This window comes from Chenopodium quinoa, unplaced genomic scaffold (assembly GCF_001683475.1).
Source record: "Chenopodium quinoa cultivar QQ74 unplaced genomic scaffold, ASM168347v1, whole genome shotgun sequence".
Classification (NCBI taxonomy): Eukaryota; Viridiplantae; Streptophyta; class Magnoliopsida; order Caryophyllales; family Amaranthaceae; genus Chenopodium; species Chenopodium quinoa.
In genome coordinates this window covers 2,518,622-2,538,287 of record NW_018743074.1, presented here as the reverse complement: position 1 = coordinate 2,538,287, position 19,666 = coordinate 2,518,622, and the positions used below count along the sequence as shown (strand labels likewise).

The following is a 19,666-nucleotide window of genomic DNA, read 5'->3' as shown; positions in this document are numbered from 1 at the left end:
GAAGATATTAATGGTCAAAATTGTATCTCGACAAATGTGCAAATCCAACTCTAGCTTATAGAAAAAACAGAGGGAATATAATGGAAATGAAAATTGTTAAATTAATGGACTCTTTTACTTGTTTAATGAAGATTTATATTAATCAATTGTCCTTTTCTATTAAGGATAGGTGAAGTTGAGACAATTTATCTTATGAAGGAAGCCCTATATATGGCAAATTTTATTACAAGAAGCATTTTCTACTTATAGCAAAGAAATGGAGGGAACTTATAGTCAAAAACTCTTTTCAAAATTATCAATGACAAATAACAAGAACGTCCATGAACAAATTCATTTTTGTCAATAAACTTAAGAGATAATATATCATTTTAATCAAGAAAAATATAATAGTTTGACATTTTCATACACTTGAAACGATCACAGAAGAGGTTTTACCTGTGAATTTTTTAACTCTATAAATCAATCAATTACAACAATAATAAAAGAATTAAGATATACTATATGTTTATCGTCTATGAATTTCAACTAAAATTGATCGGGGGTAAAACTAGTGAGTATATTGGTAGTAGTATCTTCCTTTTCCTCCACCAATAGTCACATTTCACCAAAGAAGTGGTGGATATTGAGATGATGTTGGGATTCAGATGAGTCTTGACTCTTGAGAGTGGACGACCTAGAGACTTGAGTATGTTTCCAAAGAAAGGTTACTCCAAAAAAAAAAAAAAAAAAAAAAAAAAAACTTACAAAAGAATCGGTTGCCAAAATGAACAAAAGAAAGGGGTATAAAACCTAAGATTTGGACCTTAATAATCTCTAAGAATCAGTTTGGGCAGGTGCAGGAGCTGTCCAATATTGTTTAACAGCAACCATGACCTTCTCTCTTTGCATTGGACCTTCCTCATGATCATATATTATGCTATCCCATTGCATTTCGTCGATGTTAGTTTTCACCTTCACTAAAACATCAATGTCATCTCTGAATATTACACAACCTTCGGGTCTTAAAATCCTGTCCATCTCTAATAGAATGTCTTCCATCTTACACCTACAGCATATTTTCGTGATCACGAAGTTTAATCAGCTACTTAAATAAGCTAATTAAAAGATAATTGGATCATTATAAAGATAAAAACATTACCTGCCATCATAAAGGCTAAATACAGAATCAGCATGTAACAAATCATATGTTCTTGGATAAGTAGACATTGCCTCACACCTAGCAGAAAGATGCAAAGTGAAATCATTAGTAGTGAGCTTTATGTAGTTTTTGGAGTAAATTTTTTTTATGCGCAAGTATATGCAAGTAAAAGTAATACGGAGTACTCGATTACTCGTACATAAGCAAGAGGCAAAGATGACCTAAGACCAAAATGGTCTAAAACTACTGAAACGTGGTCACACCAACACCAGCACAAACCTAGACCGAGCCATATAAGACCAGTTCTTACAAGAAGTCTCAAGGAAAACTTTGTTACAAGAACAAATACTGGACTTACCAGCTTTGGTATGTACCAATAAGACCACGTTCGAAGACTACTCCAAGAGTATTAACCCTGGCCTCAACAGGGACAACATTCATAACCCAAACAGGGTCATTGACAAGGGCAGCTGCAAAGCCTCCCAAGTTCGCGTTCATGTCAAGGAGATTGCGATACCTCCCTGGATCATTTAGTGCATTGTTCAAGGACTTGTAGTATGCTAATCTCTCCTTCCAAATCACGGTGTCTTTTGTGAAAACATCAGGTATTATTCCCTCCAAGCTACCACTACTCACCCTTGGAGGAATTGCGGTTAGTCTAGCTGGCCATTTCGCTCTTTCCCCTCCTGCTATTTCAGTTATGTTAGAGACTGGAGGGAGTGGAGTTAGACAGTCCTCCATTTTTGTATACCTGCATTAAATTTTGTAAGAACCTAAGTAACCAATCAAATTGTATGAACTTTAGTAATACTTAAAAAAAAAACTCGTGTGCAACCCAAATGAAAAGGAGGGAGTATATCAGTATATGATTATAGGTAACAGGCTAGACTATGGGGTAAAGGATCGTATACATACCATGCAAGATCAGGATCTTGAGCCTTACAAAATCGCGGTTTCTTAAAAACCTTGCGGCTCTTCTTGCAGTGTTCATGATTATAAGGTTTCTGCCATACTGCAATATCCCCTCTTTGCTTCAGTTTTTTCCAACAAAGGCTTTTAGCAACAGCTTCAATGGTGTTTTGTTCAGAGCTCAAATCTTCCTTGCTTCTCTCCCAACCTTGCCAATGACCCTCCCAGTTGATGGGTGGCCCGGAAAGGATCCAGTAGCCTCCAGGCCGTAGGATCCTGTCCACTTCGATCAAGTAAAGTCCATCTGCTCGTTCAAAGCAGTGATTAATTAGCTCATGAATGTGTAGAATATCATGAAAACATGTACACTCACATACTGACATACACACATATACAAAGTCATCAGTCATGAACACACATTAATACATTATAGACATCAATTTATAACAGAACTTGCAATATGTGTCATGACAATGCAAAGTCGAATTTTTGGAGAGAAATTTGAACATGACACTTATACACAAGATAACATGAATGAATCCTATATGAGTTACTCGGTAAGACAAAATCATATAATGTACTCCGTAACAATAATAATGTTATGTAACAATCCTATACTGGTATGAAAACAAACACGTATCACAATTAAAGACATCAATGGCAAATGCAGCTCATAAAAACAGAATCCGATATGATGTTAAGTTACCATATTGACCCCAAGGGATAAGGCAGCGCGAACAATGAGCCATGTCAAAAGATCTCGAAGGGTAAGGAAGGCGGGTGGTAGCCATGATCCCTATCAATGCCGGCACACCTCTCTCAAGGGCAAATTGAACCTGAGCTTCATGTGTGTCTTTTGGAGCAAATGACACTGTTAGGATGTTGCGTGACAAAAGGTAAGCTCCAAAACTTGCAACCTTCAAATATATTACCCAAAAATAATCCTCAATAAGTCATTATTCACATCTCCTAAACTATTGCTTATTGTTTAACTTCCACCACTCACATTTTTTCATTATCCACAATTCGCACAATCTCCATAACTTTAATTACATACTAATTTAAATATTTTGAATCTCAGTTTGTTGTTAAATCACGTGAATAATAAATAGCACGAAAAAACAGAGGGAGTATAATAATTCGTAGCTGGACCATATGAGGTCAGGCTACTAACTACTCCTATGTGATTGTGAGATATATTTTGCTTCAATCTTCTCCCTTAGTCAAAGCCATTAAACGACATTATAGTTTATTCATCTTGTGAAGAGTGGTTAGCTTAAAAATGGTTAAATTCCAAGATTTGAAAATAATTATAAGGAAGATGTATTGTACAATACATTATAATAATGGTCATCAATGTATATAAAACAGTATCGATTATGACAATATTAACAATTAATCAAAGTTGTTAGCCGTAATTTTGTTGTAGCTATCATAATTTTCTAAGTTTTTCTTTGATTTATAATTTAAAAGTGTACAAATGGCAAAATTTGTGAAGTTCAACTTACACTATTACATGCACAAACAGAGGTGGAATCTATACTTTGCTGACAAGTTATGGTCCCCTTTCCTATCTAACGCATGAAAGACAATGACAAACTTACAGATGTCTTTTTAGAAATTCTAATTTATTAAGCTCTCATTTTCTTAGCAATATTATCTCTCTTTTTTTTAATAACTTTCACAAAAATTTCCACTTTGATTTCGTATAATTGTTATTACCCAAGAGTCCAAGACATCTAATTAAGTGAAGGAGAAAGAACATTCTTTAAAGCATAAAATACATTATAATTAAATTTAGTAATGCCTCTCGTGATTATGCTACTTGGATCAGTTGTATGTATTTACAAAGCATTTTAGTTTATTTTCTTCTCATCATCACTTGATACTTGGTAATATGGTATGATTTAAAGTTGGGCACGGTTAGATAATTATAATTACTCGGTTTGATAGTACATTGTATTGTGATTATTAATTTCAAACATAGGGAGTATATTAGATTTATTTAAAAGATCTATATTAATGATTTAATGGTACTTGTTATCATCCAATAATTTATCATCATTGAATATAAACTAAAAATAAATAAAAATTATTTAGAGATCAATAAAAGTGATGTAGGCTAAGCTAGACAAGTCTTGGAGACTTGGACTATGCTATAAGATATTAATCCTCTAAACTAATTGACATCCATTGTCCACAAGGTCATTGTAACTCAAAATGATATTTCAATTGTTATGAATATCAATTAGTTTAGTAATATAGATGGTGGTACTAAAACTTTATATACTCCGTATTAAAATCTCCCCTATATTATTTACACTTTGTAATTCTATCTCTTAAATAAAAAAATAAAAAAATTCTTTATTCAATAATGGCCCAATTTTTTAATTTTGATTAATCAATAAAAAGATTACTTATTATACTTGAAATATTGCATATACCAACTTTTGCCAGCAATTAATATTATTGTGATCTACCAAAAAGGAAACAATACTAAGAATCCTCTTATTTGCTGCATAAAATCATACCCAATCCTAACTTACCATGATCGAGCTGACCCCTCTTTCACCTACCTAAAAAAATCCAAAAAACTGATCACCAAAAATCACTAAAAAATGTAATTTCAAATCCCAAATTCCGGTTCATTCCCGGTTCAACCAAATCGGTCAGCTTTTTTACCCAAGCACGTAACTCCATTATTCCATTGAAAAGTCAACCAAACTTCATGTATAGGCCTCCACGAATATCACACGTCAAAACTCAAAACCATAGAAAAAGCATCATAATTAATATAAAGTCATATAAATAATTGGCTGGTTTTATAGAATTCAAACTTTAATTGGTTAGAAATTAAGTTAGTCCACAGTACTTACTCTAAGCCTTAGCTTTATAAGTTTCAAAGTACCAAATTAATTTAAGTAGTTGCTTAAATTAAATCCATTGCGACGCGTTTAGTTCGATTTCTTATTTCATTTGTGTCATTGCATGTTTATGGTAACACAACTTATTGTTACGGAGTTAGACTGAGTTTGGATATAAAAATAAACTGTAAGAATTAAAACTAGTCAATATTGAATAAATTAAAGTTGATTTGTTTGATATCGAATTAAAACTAGTCAATATTGAATAAATTAAAGTTGATTTGTTTGATATACTAATTTCTACCAAAGCATATCCTAAATATTCCAAACACCACATCTTCTAAAGAGTTAAGACAATTCCACACAAAATGAACCGGCCGGTCTAAACAAAAAATGAAAAACTTACCCCGCAACCGGTATCAATAGCGGTTCGAACCGAGCCATCTTTGAGGTTAATAGCTTTTCCAATTTCTTCAATATAAGCATCAGCACCACGAGGAAACATGGTTCCACCACCAGGAAAAGTGAACCGGTCTCCTTCGAACCGGACCCAATTTTGACCAGCTTTTTCAACGGTCAACCATTTATGAGGAACATTAGCGTACCAAACCATGTCCCTACTTTCCGGCCATCGAAACGGCGTCGTATAACCATTAGGTGCAGGAATAAGACACCTTAGAAACTCACTTTCTTCCAAGGGACAGTGACGTTCACGGTACACTAGGCGTTCACGTGGGAATTGTAGGGAACGATCGACATCGTGGCATGGAGTGTACTCGGATAAGTTAGGGTTGCATGGAGGGAAGTGCGGTACACGCGCTGGTGAAGGGATAGCATGGTGGGGTTCGAAGTCGAGGGGGATCGGTAGCGGATTGGTGGAGTTGGTGGTGGAGGTGAAACATGAGGTGGAGGGTTTTACCGGGAAAAGCGAAGTAGGTGGGGTGCTAGGGTGGTAAGAGCCTAGGAAATATGAGAGTGTACAAAGGAGGAGAAGTGATAGCAAGTAATAAAGGTTTAATTTTTGGCTAAAAAAGAGGAAGAGTTTGTGTTTAAGGTGGTAGTAAGGGTGGTGGTGTGCCATAGTGCCAATAGTGGTGGAAGTGATTGAGAAAATTAATGTAATGAAATTTATGGGGGGATATTTATATATATGGAAGAGTATATGTTATTTTGTTGGTGGGTTTGAAAAAATGAAAAGTGTGATTGTAATCAACGAGTATTATTATTGTTATTATTATTTTTTTTTTCTTTTGAATACAGGATAATGTAAGTATGTAACAATAGTATAATACGGTAAATAATGTTACTACTTAATATTAAAAGTCTCTTTTTATAAAGAAGAAATCCTACAAAAGGTTAGAAAATAATTTTCTTAAAATTACTACGTAGTATAATATTATCAAAATGAAAAAAAAAAACGAAAATTCACCATCTATAAAAGGATTTAATTTTTGATAGGCTTGTCTGAAATGACCCAGTTTTGCAACATAATCTGCTACACAGTTAGCTAGATATTATACACGAGACTTAATGTTTAAAAATGGAAATTACGAATTATTAAACTTTTTAGGGGAGGTATATTTATGTAAGAAGGAAAAGAAGAGTGATCAAGAATTCAAGATTTGCAAGATCACAACGCGGCATTTCCTATTATAGATGTGAGTATAAAATAATTTGTAATTTTTATTTGGATTTAATTTATGACTTATTAATTAATAAAATTTTGGAGAATAATTTTAGCATTTGCTTAATATTTTTTTTAAAATAATATCTCATTCTTAGATGTATGCAATCATATAAGATTTATGTAAGATAACATGATTTACTTTCATATTAGACATGTTTTAATATAAAATAACGGTAATAAAATCCTCATAATCTTAAAATAACGGTAATAAAATCCTCATAATCTTTATACAAACCCAAATATGAAATATGTATTAAAACAAGGCCCAATTCTCATGCTTAATTAAAGAACAATATATTTAATTACATGACGCGATTAGTTTTAATGCCCAATTATGATAATTTAGAAAACATTAAAAAATTAACATCATGCAACGATGAAAAATCCGTGTTAGATATTTTTTTGATATCAATTAAATCAAAATCATATTGTATTGGCATTTTAAATCGACAACATTCAACAATTGTCCCGTTCCGTCGTATGTACATACACCATTATTACACCCCATAACATGCATCAACTTGATTAACACGGAGTACATTCAATAAGAACAAAAACATGTAAAATCAAAATAGAAATTCCGATGCCTTTTCTCGTGATAGTGATTAAGTAATAGGAATATGGGTGTCTAAATTTGGTGGTGTGATGTGAATTCTACTGAATATTAAGAGTAGCTCATATATTATGTGTTCGCATTTAAAAGGTCGCGTGTATCAAAATTTTGAAACACTTCACACTTCTTGAATCTAGGATAGCTTCTCAAGAGGTTTTTGTATCTCTTACATGGTAGGATCATACTCATCATAACAAAGCAAATAAATAAACTCTAACTTTTTAGCTGGTTGAGTTTAGGGGTATACACAAACCGGCCCGAATCTGAAAACCGATTTGAATTGGACCTGCTTGGACCGGATCGGAATCGGATCGGTGAATTCAGGTCCGGTCCTGGTCCTTAAAAATCCTTGATTCTGGGTTTCAGGTCCAGTGCGGGTAAAACCAAGAATTTTCAGGTCCGGACTTGAAACCGGTGATGCTGCTTTTTTTTTTATTTATTTAACAGGTCTAAACAGGTCAAACATGTCCCAACAGGTCCATATCAGGTCTAAATAAGTCCATAAACAGGTCCAACATGTTTTTTATTTTCTTAAAAAAAAAGGGAACAAATTAGTAATCAGGTCTATTCAGGTCCAAACCCAGACCGGACTTGTTGATTCAGGTCCGGTCTCCGGTCGTCCTTAAAAATCAGTGATTCAGGTCTCGGTCCATTCAGGTTCGGTTCGGTTTTGGACTGGTGTACAGCCTTAGTTGAGTTTGTAAATTACGCTACTAATAGTATTTCTTTTGGTGAAAAAAAGTCGCACACAAGATTTATTAGATAGCAAATTAGATTGTTAATTATACTTTGTATTTGAGTGTAACACATGTTCAAAACTGTATCACTGTCACACAATACCGAGTGGATAATGAAAACATTAAAGTATAGCGTGGAATAATATCTCACTAGTGTAGTACTAGTGTCAATTGTGTAGTGACTTTCCCCAAGTTGGAATTACCATTTCTACTCCAATACCTCACATGCAAAGTTGCGCAATTTGGTATTAGTATCATCGTGTGTAAAACTTTGCTAGATACAACGAATCACTCCAATTTTGACTACCAATCATCATCTTACCATTCACTCCTTTTGCTTGAAAGTCTAATTAATTTGTGGATAATCTCACACGAAAATTCATAGAGCTAGACATTGATTAGTGAGATTGCTATATTAACTAGCTATTTACTCATGTCAAGTTGTTTCGAGCAATACGTCATTTGATTGATCATTGACTCATTTTTGTACTATTTCCAATTCGTTATTATTTTTTCCTAAAAATAAAAAAAATAAAAAAAAAAATTACAAGTAGCAAGACTACAAAATCATTCATAAAATTTACCCTTGAAAAGAAAATACTTTTCTTCCAACATGGTTCGAATTTGTGCATCTTTGGAAGGTCTCCTTTGAAATCAAAGAATGTTTCCAAGATGAAAAAGACATTTGGTAAGCATAAATGTGGGCCATCTCTTACGTGACATGGGTCCCATTACTTAATAAGGTAATTGCTCATATTATTTTGTTCTAATTTTATTTTTGTTGGATAGATAGCGTTTCATTATGTTTATGTCAACATGTCATGAGTTAATGATAATGCTCGTTAATTAATTTTTATGTTTTTAAAATAAGGCATTAATGGATCATTCAATTGATCAGAGGTAATAGATAAGGATCATAAATTTTACGTGAGATAAGCTAATAAGAGCAATTTTATGATGTGTGACTATTATCAACTCGATCATTATCATAGTAGTATTTATATAGTGAATAAGTATTGTGATTCTTTGGACAAGTAGATAATACAACATACAAGTAGATGTTAGTTTGATAAGGAGTGATATTTCATTTCTCATTAAATCTTGTATATACTTGGTTTAGGATGTGGCCTATACTCCCGTAGGCCTTGTCTAAACCATTGGATTTCATTTTATTGATGTTTTTTTTAGGGACAATCATAAAATATGTAACCGTTGTATACAATATACTTCGTATGATGCAACCAATTACCCATAAACCAATTAAACTATTAAGCTTTATATATTAGATAAATAATAATCAAGCTATATACTACTATTTAGAATGCCTTTTAGGAGGAGAAAACAAAAAATGATTGGATGAATGGATGATCGAGAATGATATAAATTAGCCTGTCCCTCAACTATTCAATTTTGAAAATATGATGTAGTATGTGATAAACAATTTTTTGTATTTTGTCCGACTAAAATTTCAACTTTTTCAACCGATTTACATTCTTTATCATCTTCTTAATTTTCTAAAATTGAAAATATGTTTTCTGTCAAATCAAATTGAACCGTAATATAGTCCCTTTAAGCTTTTACTTGACATGAGTTCAATATTTCAAATCCAAACACAAAATCAATTATAGAAGCCCGTTTAGACAACACAATAATCCAGCCCAAAATTAAATAACATAGAATAAGGCCCAATGAATAAGAGTTCCCTTTTTTAGGGTTAGGTCGGTCTTACTATTTTTGTTATTATTAAAGCCCAACAAATACTCTTTCTTCACCATACTCCCAATTCTCTGTTCTCTCTCTTTCTCTCTCTTCCGACCAAGAACCAATTTAGGGTTTTTGCGTTTTTCAGGCGAGCTTCAACAATCTTCAATGGCGGACGATGATTACAATGACATTGATATGGGGTAACTTCTCCTTTAATCAATTCATGTTTTCGCGAATCATCGTGTTTTTTCTTCTAATTACATGTTTCCTTGTCAATTATTAGCTTAGGGTTTGAGTGAATTTAATGCAATAGTTTATTGGATATTGTTGTTCTTGATGTTTAATTATCGTATTTTTCTGTTATATATTTTTTGTTAATTTCCGTAATAGTTCGAGTCTTGAGCTGAAGTTGTAGTGTGCTAATTTATATTCGACAATGTATTGTTTTTTTGGTTTGTTGATTTGTACTTTAATTTGAGTTGTGCTTCCCAATATTTTTCTTTTTATTTTTTAGGTCTTTGTTCTGTATTTTGTTGTAAAACCTGAAAAATCTTTGGGGATTATTGGCCTTTTAACAGTTGTATACAAATTATTGAAGAAAATGTGGTTTTGAGAGTATAGGAGTATTTAGAAATAGTTTTTGCATAATGGGGATGACTAAAGTAGCTCTACCAAGTTAAGGTTTTTGTTTAACTGGTTTTGTTGATTCTTACTAGAATAAGAAGACTTGTTGGTCATTGTTATCCTCAATTTATATAAGGTAGAAGTTATCCTTTACAGCTCGACGCATCTGTGAACCACCATTTGTTGCGAGATGAGAGGAATTTAGGTTGTTGAATTGTGTGTTCAATCATGGTTTATATAACACTAACTGCCTCTTTATCACCTTCTAATGAACAAACTTTGCAAAGTAAGACCTTTTTCACAATCTTTTCTTTAAGTCTTGAGCTGTTGTGAACAATTTTAGTAGCAATGATGATAAATGTCTAATCCCAGCTCTTTGAGACCTTTTGTAGGTCCGGGAAAATACATATGTTCATTTTGTCTGAGCTAAAGAATGTATCCATTTTACAAATCACACATTTTCCCTTGCAGTAGAGTAAAAGAATTGGGAAACCCACTTGTTGAAATGTGTGTTTGTCCTTTTTTTTTTCTTTTTTTTTTCCTGCTGCTCTCCCCACTTTTTATTGATCAAACATTACAAAATTGGAGATCCTTTTAATCTGTTTTTGACTTTTCGTTGTCTTAGTTTCCAGTTTATTTTTAGCAATGCGATGATGACAAATGTCTAACCCCAGCTCTTTGAGGTCTTTTGTAGACCCGGGAAAATACCTTGTTCATTCTGTCTGAGCTTTAATAAGTATCCAATTGCAAAAATGATACACACCTTTTCTCAAAAGATGAAAATTGGAGGGAAACAATTAGAGAAACTATTTTTGTAATGTTGGTTCAGCAGTTGTGTTTAAATATCACCTGTTACTCACTTTTTCAGAAAACAAACTTAGCTAAGGGAGACCCTCTAACTCACTCTTCATTGTTGGGTTGTTTTTTTTAGATTTTATGATGCGATGATGACAAATTTCTAATCCCAGCTCTTTGAGATCTTTTGTAGGTCCGGGAAATAGATATGTTTATTTTGTTTGAGCTTTAGAATGTATATATTTGTAAGAGAAGAAAAATGGGAAGCAAAGGGTAATATGTGAGTTCTTTCATGGTTTTACAATTAAAATATCGATCTTTTGCTTACATCTTTAAGCAAGCATTACTCAGGAACTACAATCTAATATCTGTTTAGTAACTTCGTTTTTTTTTTTTTTGTTTTTGTGTTGCGATGATGACAAATGTCTAATCCCAGCTCTTTGAGATCTTTTGTAGGTCCGGGAAAATACTTGTTCATTTTGTCTGAGCTTTAAAATGTACGAAGAATTCATTTTAATAAGTCGCAAAAATTTATGCAATAATCTGATTAAGTGAATGTCTGCTGGTTTTTCTATCAAAATAACAAACAAGTCTCCTCCAATAAATGAACATGTAATTAGAGGATCTCGTGTATCCTCTTTCTTTTTTGAGTTGATTTTAATTTGACATATCGTATCCCAACCCTCGAGGTCTCGTGAAGATCTGGGAAGTGGTTGTTTTCTTTTGTTTGAGTTGTATTTATTTGCACATACCACTCACCATTCTCCGCATAAGAATTAAAAATGGGGAAACAAGTGGATAGTAATGTATCAGGTTCAATTGCAATGCTAATTAGTAATTACACTTATTGTATGAATGAAGTTTGATTTTTTGGATTAATTGGGGGCTATTTATACGTATTACTTGTTTGCGCTCAAGACTATAGTGAATGAAAGTTGAAAATTTCATGTTCACTGATACAAAAATGGTGGGTTTGATTTTACAGGTATGAGGAAGAGCCCCCAGAGCCTGAAATTGAGGTAAAAGATCTGTAACTATATGATCTAATTCTTGTTTCATGATTATTGCTATAGCCCAGTCATCTTCATTTGCCACTGTATTTAGGAAGGGGAGGAAGAAGAGACTTTACAGCCAGATGATGACTTGAATGATCCTCTTATAGAAGGTGAAGACAGAGAAGGGGAGGCAAAAGAGAAGCAGCAGAGGAAGACATCTAAATACATGACAAAATATGAGCGAGCTAGAATTCTAGGGACACGTGCACTTCAGATCAGGTTTGTAGAACTAGACTGTCAATTCATTAATAATAAATGTGGTATAGAACACTGTATTTACTGATCAATTGAATATTTATGGCTATGCAGTATGAATGCCCCAGTCATGGTTGAATTGGATGGTGAAACTGACCCACTCGAGGTGATTATATTTCTTTGAGCCCTTTATGCCCGATCCTTCTTATTGTGTCTTGTCACTTCCCTAACATATGCCAAGGTTGAGGGCTAAACATTATGAAAGTCTGTGGTGTGGAATGCTTTTTCAGCTCTTAACTTTAAAGGCAATTAACAACAAATTATTCAGAGATGTGATGGTTAGCCATTTCAGCATGTTTTGGTGAGGACTGGGATGGCATTGCGTTTTTGCTTCTTGGTGCAATGACTTGTAACTGGGAGGTTAAGGGGGGGTGGGAAATTCTTTGCATAAGCCTTCAGCCTTCTCAGTGTGTGTTCTAAACTTGCTTTCTTTTCTTTATGCGAAGTCTTTATCTCTGATATCTGGGAGGACTGGAGGATTATTCTGCTTGTATCATTGTATGGATTCAGTTTGTCAGTTGTTTCTTTTTCCTTCTTCCAACAGAATTCTTAGCTAAAGCTATGTATAGAGGGAATATATTCTCATAAGAATTCAAATCATGCAAGCCGTGAATAATCTCTTCCCAAAATTTAGGTTTTCATTGCATTAACTTTTGTTTTGTGGGGTCTGAGATGCAATCAAATTTCATTGTGCATTGTTGATGTTAATATTTCTTTTCCTTGTGGGAAATCAGATTGCTATGAAGGAACTTCGACAACGCAAGATACCATTTACTATTCGTCGTTACTTGCCTGATGGAAGGTACATCTTTGATTGAATACAATTTGTTATCTCTGTTTGCTATCCTACCTGTTTTTAATTGAGAAACATTGAATGGTAAATTTGATCGCTTTGTAAATTCTCTACAGTTATGAAGACTGGGGAGTGGATGAATTAATTGTCGAAGATTCTTGGAAGAGGCAGGTGGGAGGTGACTGAGGAGAGCAGAGCAGAGCTACTCTTGAAGTCATTGCTGTGCTGGTAATGTTAGCACTGAGATGACTTGTGGATATATGGAATTAAAAACATAACAGTCATGGAATGCTATTGTGAATATTTTGTTAACTTAATATGATCAATGTAATAGCTGTGGGTTTATTAGCTTAATAATTTACTGCTGCCATCGACGTGTTTGGGTCTGATATCAGATCATCGATCCTCTTGGATCAATCTGAGTGCAAATAAGTGGGCAGTTGATGACTGGATTCAATGGTGCTTGTCTAAGTACTCAAACTACCAAAGAATTGGAGGCTGAATGAACCTACAATCACATCGTATATTCACATGGACAGTTTGTTCTTGTTTATTGATTTTGAGATGCAAATATATTTTCATTAGAACGTCAACTTCGTAGTCCGATAATGAAAGCAGTAAATATGCATGTATTATTGGGTTGGTCTTATAGTTAGATCTACACTTATAAGATACACGTATATCAGATCTTTGTAGATATTTAAATGAGCTTAATGTCCGAGGTCCGTCGAATTTTGGCTACATTACCATTTGGATACAACACTGCCAAAAACATTTTGGTTGGCTGGGTAGCAATTGACAAAAACAATCCAACTTTGTATATGTACCAATTATTGATGTACCAAATAAGAGGGATAATTAGCATCGATACACATACACTACATTAAGCAACTTTATATTCTGCTTTTTTTTTTTTTTTTTTGAAAGAAGTCTAAAAGGACACCAAATTTCATTAATTAAAGTCATACGACATCTACAATTGATAAATAACAATAGTGAAAACAGATTTAATTGGGAAAGTGCTAAGAATCCAAATACATAGATATAAGTCATATAACAATTCGGCATATTCTCGATTCGTTGTCTCATACAACTTTTTGAGTGGATCCGTCGATGCTTCAATATTTTGTGAGGAAGAAATATCTTCTAATGATTTTGTAACCCGAATTCGAGCAATAATCAATCGTAGCCCTGTAAAACTAGAGACCCTATCAAACGCAAATAAAACCTTTTCTTTCGAAGGAGTTTGAAATCGAAACAACCTTTTCTTTCAAAGGAGAAAAAAAACCTTGTTTTAAAATGATTTCTCACTTTGACTATACACGTATACTAACGTATTAGTTTGACCATTGTAATCTGAATGTAAAATTGAATAATTTGTTTAGGACAAAAACTATTATTAGGGAAGTTTTTTTTAATGATGGATGTTATATTTTTTTTTTTGAAAGAAAATCTTGAATGATATGATAAGATGGGTTGAAATAAGAATGATATTGTATCATTTAAAATGTTACTATGTATATATGCATATACAAGTTGTTCAGAATTATTATCTCAAATAATTGATTGTTATTGTTCAAAACTTCAAATTCTAAACGATTGTTAGAGCTTGTTATTATTCAATTCACTCAATCACTAATCAATCAAGACCAAAAATTTATCAGGTTCATGTACTAGCTGTACATCAAAATTATTCATTCAGACACACCTTACTCGTAATTACGAATACGGATAAAAATCTAAGCATAATAATTCAAAGATCGTATGATTGTGATTCGATACGAGAAGACGTTGCTTGCCTCTTGTATGTTTGGTAAGGCTCTCAATTAGTCTTCTGACTAGAATTCTTGTATATCCACTTATCCATTTCTACAAGCTTATTACTCTAAGAAGTATGTTACGTTTGGTTGGTTGAATTGGGGAGCTTGGTTATACATAACCCTAAGTTTTCTTTGTGATAATAATAAAGAATGTTGTTTCTTTTTGCTATAATTGGACCTACTTTTATTGTTAGATTGCGACACATAAATTTTGTTTTCGATTAATTTATAATGAGAGTGACACTTATTTGAACTAACTCAAGCATCATAAATTGTAAGAATTGGTTATTGAGGAAGATAATTATCAAATTTTCGAATTTTTTTAGTACTCTTGATGACTACAAACTTTGGTGAAAGTAGATCGATTTTATGTATTGAAATATTTAAAAAGTATTGGCTCATTTTTTTTTCCATATAATTGCAATAATTTGACTATTGTCTGTTTATAAATCGATCACATGTATTAGTATGTTATCATAAAAAATTGTTATTGGATCAATTTAAATGTAGAATAATTTCTAAAGTTTTATCAAAATGATACCAGTGGTTAATGTTGTATTCATATGCCTTTTTATTCTATTAAAAAAAAAATTAATGATTAATGTTTTATTTTGATCCTAAGCATAACCATTAAGAATATTTTCAATTGAATGTACACCTTTTTTTTACTCTTAATTTTTTTTTGAAAAGTATATTAGTTTAAAAAGTTGCACATGAATCTTTCTTAGCCTTCCCGTTTTACTCCGTAAGAAACTAGGAACAAACTCTCTATCTTGTTTTAATTTACAAGTCGGCTAAATTGGTAGTCAACTAGTCAATAACCAAATAATTAAATACAAATAATTTTGATTTCCTCACTTTGTGGTGTTCATTTTGTTGATGACAAAGCATGCTATGTTGGTGATTAGCTGAAACATGGCAGATATTTTATATATGTGGCTCAAGTGTGTAGCTGACTCATTACCACGTCATAAATTCAATTAAAAATCATTGAATTATAATATTTGTATTTTTTGTGTTGTTTAGACAAACAAATAATGGAATAGCTTAGATCATGCTCGATAATGCACAATAATTCTCCACTTCTAGATCTTTCAATACCCTAATTATAATATTAAGTATTATAGATTAAGGTTTTGTCTGATATAATTGGTGCAATTACTAGAAATAATATCTACTAGTAGAAATAACATATAATTGCAAGTAGTGTTTAAAAAATATTTGGGTATTAAGACAATTTTCTATATATTCCCTTCATTATAAATTGTTAAAAATATTACCCGTAATAAATAACAATTAGGCAGAATGATATACATAATTTAAATATCGTTGATAAGAAGATAAAGTTAAACATTTCAAATTTAATAAAGTCGATCATCAAATACTAGTGATCAAGTCATGAAATTTTCGACTTAATAGCTATAACTTTAAAGACGAAACTTACAATAGCTTATATACTTTGTACTAGTGTACTACGTATATTTTATATATGGTCATTATTGTGCCAATTAGTAAAGTAGTCTCTTAATAATAATTAGTTCTACTAATCTAATCCAAAAAATTCTAATAATGGACCTTTATGCCTTGTTGGCATAGCATGTTCACTTTAGGTTTTTCTAATGTAGGAAAAGCTGTCCTAATGTTTCTTTGCCCTTAAACTAAGATGAAAAGACACCTCTTGTTAAGAAGTGAATGTGACACAAAAATAAATTAAAAATGGTTAGTAATCATCTGGAATAGAGTGGAAAATTTAAAGAATAAATTAACTTCTAAGTGGTTAGATTCTCTTTTTCACATGAAAGCAAAGGGGACAATTAAAAATAGATTACAGAGTTAGAAAAGTGTAATTAATTATCCTAATAATAATGTTATTGGGTGTAATAGAACTATAGAATTGGATAAGATCAACTAAATTTGGTATTATTGCAATGTGTGAATCAAATAGTTGCTTAGATTCGCCACATAAAATGTTTGATGACATGCATTTTTGTAATGTGTATATATAGTATAGGAATATATTGCATATATAATATGTCAATACAAAATTATTTAATTATGTAATACGTAAACAAGGTGAATTATCTTAAATCTAGTATTCCATACTCTATGGAGCAAAATTTTGAAAAGTACTTATTAAACTTTTTTCTATATTCTTAGGTTATTGAGTCAAACTAAAGACGAGCTTTCAATTCTTGGTTCGACATGTAAACTTAGTTCTACTTTCGAAGCTAAATAATCGTAGGAATCACCATTGGTTGGAACTTCAGTAATAGGTTAAGCAAGTCTAATACGGAGTATAAATACTTGGGAGAAGAATCAAATCGGATAGAAAAATAATAAAATAAATCTTAATTAGTTAAATTTTTATGAATGATACATAAATATTATTAGACTGAGCATTGTTTAGTCTAATTTAAAACTATTTTTTTCTACCAAAAGAAAAAATTATTTAATTGATATTCTATAATACTATATCTTCATTACAAAAAAAAATACTATATAAAAAAAATTGCTATCCACGAAATTTAAATGTCGGCCGTATGAGTATAGGATAGGTAGTGCTAAACTGCTAGTGGCATACGTAGCGTACTAAAACAAGCCTAATAATTAATTAAGGGCTACTTCCAAGTTAATATCAGGGGATTAGAGGCCCCACTTTGTTTAATTATCCTTCATTGTCAAACTCGCAATCTACGTTCTACATGTATGTTGGGATTAATTGTCTCTCATCAAAATATAAGAAAGACGATATTATCAATATAATTGGTTATAGAATAGAGTTATAGAGATGCAGACTAGAGTTTGTATGTGATCAAACTTAACAATCCATTAAACATTTAATATCTATCACTATCATTAGCATGTGGAAAACAGCCATGTAATTAAGCTTGTCTTATTATTTTAAAATGTTTTAGTTAATGACAACTGGAAATCTAAACAGTTAACTTAAGTCCCATGATTGATAGTGTCTGACTTTGTTTCTTAAGTACCATTCTTGTCTTTGTTTTCGTCCCGTAATTAGAAAAGATTTTCTTAAGTACCATTACTGCCTATAATTCGTAATGGGCATAATTACGCTCATCGATTACCTTAACTATAATTATTATATAAATGCAAGATTTGATCGAAATATTAACATATCCAAATATATATTTTCACTTTTATGACTAATTAATCAATAATGACATTCGTTATTACTTGTATATCATTACAATAACCAAGTAATGTGTGTATTGAAGTCGGATCAAGATCAAGAAATCCTTCGTTTTATTTAATTTTATGTAATTATGTATTATATTGTATCTATATTACTGCCTGAGATATTAATAAAATATAAGAAATTTATATTTAATATTATTAATGCATGAAATTACTTTCATTTACTTATATATCAGGGCAGTCTTTCTAGATAATTTATTTAATGAATGAAATTTATACTAGTAACATAAGAAATTTCATACGAATTGAAGTATTTAGCATTAATGCATAGTATGTTGAAAATATAAATGCAAATATTTGGATGACTTTTTCCTTAGAAAATTAAACTCTTATCGATCTTACTTCTAAATAATAATTAATATATATATAGCTCTGATTAACATCTTTCAATCAATTTTTATTTTTTATTTTTTATTTTTACTTATTTATTTTACAATGGATTCAAGATAAGAACATAGAAATTCTTTTAATTTCTTGTTAATCAAGTATTTAAACACTATCACTACTCCACAACAATTTAATAAATCTTTAAAAGCAGTCTTGCTTATATTTTGTACGAGTTTACGACTAGATATTATTCTATTCTACCAAAATAGCAGCCTGTATATAAATATGTTTTATACAGCACGCAAATTCGTTGGAGTGCACGCAAATTCGTCATTAAGAATATTCTCATGTAATACATATTTCTAGTAACTATATTACACTTCATGGATGATGTAGTTGTAGTTGTTCCCTTCTTTTTTCTATTGGCCAACGTATGTATTGTAGTGTTTCTTATATACATACTTCTACTTTCCATAATTCACCATTTATTCCATTTGTTTCAAATATTTCAACCAAATTGTCAAAATTTACTTTTCAACCTGAAATTTGTAAACTGTTGACTATAATTTTTATACATAACATGTGATGTGTATTGTGATGAAACATATTAAAAATTTAGCCATTTGGTTTAGAATAAGCTTAAAATTAAAGAAATATAACCATCAAAGCTAAGGTATGGTTCATAGCTAATATCTAGGTTCACACATCCGACATCTTTACATACAAAACTACGCAAGATTAATAGACCACTATTAAACAACAATTTGTATGGAAAAAGATATGTAAATATGTCATTTCTCATTCACGAAGACTAATTTTCCTTGAAAAAATATAATTTGTCTAATTCGATATGTTTTTTTTTTTTGTGATTTTGAATTTGATTGTAACCTTTGTATGACTTTAAATTATGAATTCATTAATTACTTAAAAATCTACAAGTTATAATAAGGAAAACAATAACAGTTCATCATTCATTAGCCCAATACATATATTAAGTTGAAAAGAACATAACCCGCTACCTAGTAGCTACGTGTTTAATGATACATTGATACCGAACGATCTTGTGGCGACTTTGGTAAGGAGCGTTATAGGCACGCAATTTCCAAAGGGCGTGAACCATACAAAA

At 31.7% G+C, this 19,666-nt stretch overlaps 2 protein-coding genes across 2 annotated transcripts; one reads left to right on the top strand and one right to left on the bottom strand.

Annotated features, from left to right (window-relative positions):
• Window positions 1-320: 320 nt before the first annotated feature.
• Window positions 321-6,389, bottom strand: LOC110731735 (probable methyltransferase PMT16). The gene is made up of 6 exons (XM_021911629.1): window positions 5,318-6,389; window positions 2,754-2,964; window positions 2,054-2,351; window positions 1,497-1,889; window positions 1,139-1,216; window positions 321-1,045 (listed from the first exon to the last, which is right to left on the bottom strand). Exons 1-6 carry the CDS (start codon window positions 5,990-5,992, stop codon window positions 814-816), a joined length of 1,887 nt encoding a protein of 628 aa, XP_021767321.1. The 5' UTR covers window positions 5,993-6,389; the 3' UTR covers window positions 321-813.
• A 3,309-nt stretch (window positions 6,390-9,698) lies between these two features.
• LOC110731734 (DNA-directed RNA polymerases II, IV and V subunit 6A-like) lies at window positions 9,699-13,731 on the top strand. Its single transcript, XM_021911628.1, has 6 exons — window positions 9,699-9,852; window positions 12,057-12,090; window positions 12,176-12,345; window positions 12,436-12,487; window positions 13,116-13,183; window positions 13,291-13,731. Exons 1-6 carry the CDS (start codon window positions 9,818-9,820, stop codon window positions 13,358-13,360), a joined length of 429 nt encoding a protein of 142 aa, XP_021767320.1. The 5' UTR covers window positions 9,699-9,817; the 3' UTR covers window positions 13,361-13,731.
• Window positions 13,732-19,666: the final 5,935 nt, after the last annotated feature.